At 38.4% G+C, this 7,270-nt stretch overlaps 1 protein-coding gene across 1 annotated transcript; it reads right to left on the bottom strand.

The window, feature by feature from the left end:
* Positions 1-6,127: 6,127 nt before the first annotated feature.
* On the bottom strand, positions 6,128-6,727 carry LOC141620518 (uncharacterized). The gene is made up of 2 exons (XM_074437367.1): positions 6,508-6,727; positions 6,128-6,405 (listed from the first exon to the last, which is right to left on the bottom strand). Exons 1-2 carry the CDS (start codon positions 6,725-6,727, stop codon positions 6,128-6,130), a joined length of 498 nt encoding a protein of 165 aa, XP_074293468.1.
* Positions 6,728-7,270: the final 543 nt, after the last annotated feature.

Here is a 7,270-nt window from a genome sequence, read left to right as displayed (position 1 = left end):
AAAAATGACGCTAAAAGTTAATAGTAAGTGACAATTTTTTGGACTAAAAAACCGCCATTATTTATTTTTGTGTCGGTTTTTAATCACAACCGACTTAATTGCAAAACCCTTTACAATTCCCTAATACACAGTTCAGTCGCGCATTCATTCATTCATTCATTCATCGTCTCTTCATCTCCACACCCCAAAAACTCAATCCCTTCAATTCAATCATCAATAGCAAATATGATACCGGCAACCGTCCATTTCCTTCTCACGCCTTCGTCGACAACCTTGACCTGGGCATCTCTTTCACCAGACTCGTTCAGTATCCTAGGTAAGTTACCACCCTATTTATGCTAGATTCGTTTTTAAATTGACCCTAATTGTTTAGAATCTGTAAGCTATTTTTGTTGGATTAATAATAGGGACTGTCCAATTGATGATACAAATCGGTAACCCTGATTCATAATTTTCGGCGATGGAGCAGAGAGATACTCGAGTTGCGTCATTTGGACAGACGGAGATTAATTGGGACAAGTAAGTATTCCATTCAAAAATCAATCATTCAATCTTATATATGATCAAATTCATGAAGAAATGTGAGCATTATATAATTTTATCATCTTTATTTACTTTGGTTTGGAGTTTAATCATTTTAATTTCAAGATTATCCCCTTAATTTTAACTATCAACCATGCTCAAGTGGATAGATGGAATTTATGATGAATTATTTTCATTGCAAAAGAAGAATGCTTTAGATGGATGACTGTTGAATACTTGTTTCCAACACCAAACTCGCCATCTGTTCCGTTTTTCTGAGATTAAACTTTGCTTGCAGGCTCGACAAGACTAAATTTTATGTTGTTGGAGCTGGGCTATTTACAGGGATAACAGTCGCTCTTTATCCAGTTTTTGTTGTCAAGACTAGGCTACATGTCGCATCTAAGGATATTGATGACAGAACTGCATATTCAGCTGTTAGAACCATACTCAAAGCTGACGGAATACCTGGTTTGTACAGAGGATTTGCCACTCACACATTATTGCGTGCAGTGCCGATCCGTCCAAATTATATTCCTTACTGCTTTGGAGACTACAAAAGTCGATGCTTACAAGATTGTTGAACCTCTTAATTTTTCTGAACCATCCAAGGCTGCCATATCAAACGGGGTTGCTGGAATGTTAGGCTCGCCTCCTGTGGGTGTATAGAAGGGAATGTTTCCTGGGTTTGAATGAAAAGGTGATGGCTCGATTTTAGTTAGTCGAACACCAGCGATTCACATGGCTGGAAAAATACGCAAACATCTCTTTATCAATCTTCTACACCATACAACTGGTGGTATAGTTTACTAATTGGAAATCTCTTATCTTTTTCTTTGTAACAGAGAATAGTAATTGAAAACTTATAGGCACCAAATTATAAGTTATGAAGTAAAAAAGATTTTGACGAAAGGGAAGGTTGCTGGTCTTCTTCGGATTGTTTTTCATGATGCAGGAACCTTTGAAAGAAATGACAATTCAGGTATTCAGAACCTTCTATATAGCCTGTAGCTCCTGAAAGTTGAAACTCATGCTAGCTGGATGTTTTGGTAGGATAACCTTATTTTTGTTCAAGTATTGTATAACTCGGTTCTATGATCTGCCATCCTCACTCTGCCTAGACGCGATCCCTCTTTTGAGGCATTGAGGTAATGTTAATGTTGGCCCTGGCCCAAGTGAGTGTCTATAGTATGAGGCTAACTGATGAATGATGGTATGCCAATATTTCATAGTGATTTGATGTCATTTGTAATGTGCCAATGCAATTAATTTAGAGTCTTTGTAAGCCTTTAATATATGAGGCGTTAATGGTCTGACGTATGAAATTATGAAACCATTTTCCATATATACAGAGACTTTTGGTCTCTTTGATTGCAGAAATGTCACTTAGCACCACTCTATTAGTCATTGCTTTAATTTAGTTTGATGTTTCAATCCCCCTAATAACACTAGTAAATATCGTCATTCTGATCATCTTATGGCTTATGTTGTTATGTAGGGGGTATATGAACGATTCTATAACATATGAACTTGAAAGACTAGAGAATAAAGGGCTCAAAAAATCTCTGAAGGCATGCTTTCACACCTTTTCCTCTCGACTCATTTCTCCTCACACTGGGCTCCTAATATCATTGATGATGATGAGTATTTCCACGCTTTCACAGTTCCACATGTCAGTTTATATGTGAAAAAAACATGGCAATTATCTGTTGTTGCTCAGTGCTCTTCGAAAGTCCAGCGAATGCAAATGAGACTCTTTGTGCAATTACACGAAACATGGGATCACCTCTTACAGCTAAAGTATGCAGTCTCGGGTATATTATCTCTGTTTTGTAGTTATTTTTCCTTCATTATGATTTGATAGTATGAGTTCATAGCTGATGGTTGATTGTTTTCTGGATGCATTTTTGTGTCAAGGATTTTCTCCCATGCACTTGAAAATTCCTCTACCAAGTCTGGTCTAGTACACTCGCTGTTTATCTCTATATCTTTGTTGGATCCCAGATGGTCATCTTCCTCTTTGTTAATTCATTCTCTATGAGGTCGCATATGTACGAGGCGCCGATCACAAGAAAACCGAGACTCGCTAATGCAATGCTACCTAGACTTGGTTAGTGTCCAAATAATCTTTTTAACATTACTCTTTTATCTAGTCATGGTTACCCATGTAGCTTCGTATAAATTTATTTCTCACAAGATGTCACTAAGTCTTGGTTTTAGACTTACATAGAAGTCTATTTGTGGCCTCGATTCGGTGCCCCCCCCCCCTAATTTGGTTGATACTTCCTGGACCTTCAAAACTTTTTGTAACTAACTTGCGCTTTGAACTGTGAAAGTGTCGAACATGGTCCATGGCTAATGGTAACAAAGATTTATTCTTGCTGCTAGTTTGTGGTGTCTGGTGTTTGCAGATGATTTGCTAAACCTTTTGGTTGTGAATTCTAATGATAACATATTGCTCACTATATATTGCCCACCACATCTTGCTGCTTGCTTGCTAGGTTTAGTATTTTTAGTAGTTGTAGAATATGTGTGGATATGTATTTTCAGTAAGCGACAAGATAGAAATCACTCTTAACGATTCGCGATTTAGGGTACCCGAGCAAATGCGGTACTACTGTAGTATGGTGGAAGAGTAATTGAATACGTCTAACTCATGTTCATTATAATTGTTTTTCCTGGGATAAAAGGGAGAGAGTACAAGTAAAATTTTGCATAATGAAGTCTTCAATCTTGCATATTTTGACTGGATGTTTTGTTCTGGCTGGATTTGAATTACTCTTTTTCCTTCCGTTTTAATATGTAATTCTACCAAGTGAGCATTGTTCGGTTAATTGTTCTAATTTGTCCATTTTTTTCCAGATTGTTGAGTTCATTGTTGTTCTAGTGAAAGCTGAAAACCAAGCTGCAGACAAGGAATTCATTTTTCATTTTATTTTGACATGAAATATATGTGGTATGTGGTGCTATAATTCAAACTTTTGAGCTTTTTATCTTGTTTTTGCTTTATATATATTTATATAGGTACCCTTGTTTTCATTGTTTGATTTTTAGTAATAACGCTAGACGTTGATTTAATAACGCTTAGTTTGATTTTGTTACTATGGGTTTTGTTTACTCTATCATTGCAGATTTAAGAGTAAGAGTGTCAATTGAAGAGATAAAGAATGTTAAAGAGGTGTAGGCTACCAAATGTTTAGGGAATATGTAAATGTTGATTACTCTATTAAATAAGATGTGTATGTGATTATTTATACACTTCGATGTAAAAATTTTGAACATGGACATTATTGTTCTGCCGGATGATATGAAAGTTTCTGGGTAGTTGGTTGCATTCTTGTACATGTATTATTTGTTCATTTCGATATTGGATTGTCATATATATATGGGAGGTTGCTACAGAAATTTAGGTAGCAATTTTTTTTTAAAAAAAAAATACCTATCTATGGCGGCGGTTCTAAGTTAGAAACGCCACGAGCTATAGTGACGGTTCTTAAGTAAAACCGCCATTATAGATAATCAATAGTGGCGGTTCTTAAGTTAAAAACCGCCACTATAGATAATCAAAGTGATTAATGAAATACCTATGGTGGCGGTTTTCTTACAATAACCGCCACTATAGAGGAGTTATAGTGGCGGTTCTTGTCTAACAACCGTCGTATTATATAAGTATATAATGGCGGTTTTGTATAACAACTGCCACTATAGGAGAGTTATAACGGCGGTTGTACAACCACTTACAACCGCCGTAAAGTTTATACGACGCCGCGATAAACGACGCACCCTAAATCTCTAAAAACCGCCACAAAAGGTCATTTATAACCGCCACCGTAGGGGGTTTTTCTACTAGTGGATGTTCCATGGATTACAAGCCACATTCATCCAACAAACTTTAGGCCTGATCCCTCTCAGCCACCTGTAGCAGCCAGCAGGAGAGTATCCATCTGCTTGATCATGCCATCTGCCAGTTGAATAGCCTGCTGCAAGTTCCTGTTTGACCCTGCATATACGCCTCCAAACCCAGCTGGAATTGGTAGTAGGCTCATAATCAGACCAAGCCCTTCCTTTGAGATAATTATATTCCACCTAGTGAACCCAAACAGTGTCCCTTCCCTTATATACCCAGTCCACAAGTCTCCCTACCAGAGCTTTATTCCACATCTCCATTTCCTTAAGACCTAGACCCCCTTCTTCTTTAGGCCTGCACACTTTGTCCCAAGCCACCAAAGGAGCTTTCCTATAATCAGTGCCCCCTTCCCATATGAAGTTCCTGCAAGTAGCTTCTACTCTATGGACTATCCCTTTAGGAAGTATAAATAAAGAGGCCTAGTAGGAACAAAGACTTTTTAACACAGCCTGTACCAAGACCAGTCTTCCTGCATATGAGAATTTCCTAGCCCCAAAGCTATGGATTTTTGAGCAAATTTTTTCTACCAAACAGTCACAATCTCTCTTTTGCAATCTAGTAGTTTGGATAGGCAAGCCTAAGTATCTGAAAGGCAGCTCCCCTTCATTGAACCCAGAAACACTCAAAATCTCTTGCTTGAGTTGGTCAGATACCCCACAGAAGTAAGCATTAGATTTTGATGCACTTACTTTTAAACCAGTAGCTTTTAAGAAAGTGGAGAAGGACCTCAGTAAAAGTATCATTGACTCTGCATCCCCTCTACTGAAAATAAGGACATCATCAGCAAACATCAGATTAGTGAGCCCTAATTTTTTGCACATTGGATGAAAACCAAACTCATATCTAGCAGATGCATATTTGAGGGTTCTGGTCAGGTATTCCATACACAGAGTAAAAATCAGGGGTGAAAGAGGGTCTCCCTGCCTTAGACCCCTCTTCCCTGGAAAGAAACCAAACATCTCACCATTCAAAGAAATAGAAAAGGAAGTTGTAGTAATGCATTGCATTACCATATTCCTAAATCTCAGGGGAAACTTCAGCATGATCAGCAACTTGTCCACAAACTCCCACTCTACAGTGTCATAAGCTTTCCCTAGATCAATTTTAAACATACACCTGGGAGAGAAATAAGGTCTTTCATACAGTCTAATCAGATCCTGATATATCAAAATGTTCTCTTGAATACTTCTGTGTTGGATAAAAGCTCCCTGATTTGATCCACTATATGAGGGAGGACATCAGCCAGTCTAGCACACATAATCTTTAAGATTACCTTATAAATTACATTGCAGCAAGCAATGGGACGATATTGCATAACAATTCGAGGTCTATCACACTTAGGCACCATGGTAAGATTAGTAGCATTTATTTGCTTCAAAATTGACCATGTTGAAAGAAATCTAGAACAGATGTGATAACATCCTTGCCTATCTCTCCCCAAGCATATTTGAAAAACCTACTATTATACCCATCTGGTCTTGGGGATTTGACATCAGGGACATTAAAGTGAGTGTCCTTGACCTCTTCACCAGTGACGGGTCTGAGTAGGAGGACAGTATGAGCTTCAGAACACCTAGGGCCTTGATCAATGATCTTCCTGTGAATTCTCTGTATCCTTTGGTTAGAGCTTAAGAGATGCTTATAATAATCCAGAAAAGCATTTTGTACCAGTCCAGGAGTATCACACATGTTGTCATCCTATTCCTCTATCATAATCACTCTATTCTTATTCCTTCTCTGCTTGATTGTATTATGAAAATAAGCACTGTTAGAGTCACCATCCTTAATCCAGACAATCTTTGCCTTTTGATAAAGGAAGTTGTCTCTAGCCAAGCTCTTAATTTTAAGCTCCTGGGAGGCCTCATACTCCTGCTGCTGTAACTGCTGATTATCAGGATCCATGCCCAGTTGCTTTTGTAAACCCTCAACCTCCTGCCGCAGTTTGGCGCTTGCTTTCAATATCACTAAAAGCATCCCTATTCATTCAAGCAGTCCTGCCTTAAGTCTCTTCAGATTTGTGGTCAGTTTATAGAGAGGAGTGCCCTCTATGCTCCTCTCCCAACTATTCTTAACAGTACCGAGAAAATCCTTAGAGCTGCCCCACATATTCAGATATTTAAAACTGCTCTTACCCTGCACACTATTAGTACTTCTTACCAGACAAGGAGAATGATCAAATAGTCCCTCTGGCAAGAAATGGGCATATTTATCAGGGTATATATCACACCAGTCTTTGTTCACCAAAAACCACCAGTCTTTGTTCGTACATTGGATATACTTTGGTTTGTACTTGGCCATAAGGCCGTATTTGGTTGGATTTTGAAACTTGTTATGCAGGTGGACAATGGTGGAGATGAAACTCCGGTGATAGTTATGTTTTCTTGGCATGACAACCTGTATATAGAGTAACTTGACCTACAGTTACTCGATCGAGTGCCCCTAACTCGGTCGAGTAACTGCGTATGGAAGTCTAAATTGACTACTGGACTCGAGATACTCGATCGAGTAGCTGCTGAACTCGATCGAGTAGCCTCAACTCGATCGAGTGGTTCCCTAACTCGATCGAGTACCCCCTGTTAGCGGTATTTTCCGGTTTTTAAAAGTATTACTTGACACCAGCTATGTATATCTCGCTGATAATATGTTTCATTGTCATGGTTGGTAATCATGTCGTCATGTTTCAGGTGCAGTTTATATAATATCAATATTATTCCATTATCTTCACCCTTTTTGGATGCTTAATTAAATTGCTTGAAGTACCATGTTAAACGGTGGTTATAATTTCTTGTTGCGGACTTGAGTTTACAACTAGTTGTGTCGAGTACACATGTTTGGGCAATG

Source organism: Silene latifolia, chromosome X (assembly GCF_048544455.1).
Source record: "Silene latifolia isolate original U9 population chromosome X, ASM4854445v1, whole genome shotgun sequence".
Lineage (NCBI taxonomy): Eukaryota > Viridiplantae > Streptophyta > Magnoliopsida > Caryophyllales > Caryophyllaceae > Silene > Silene latifolia.
Note: the sequence above shows the minus strand (reverse complement) of the source record. Positions and strands in the feature narration are given on the sequence as shown.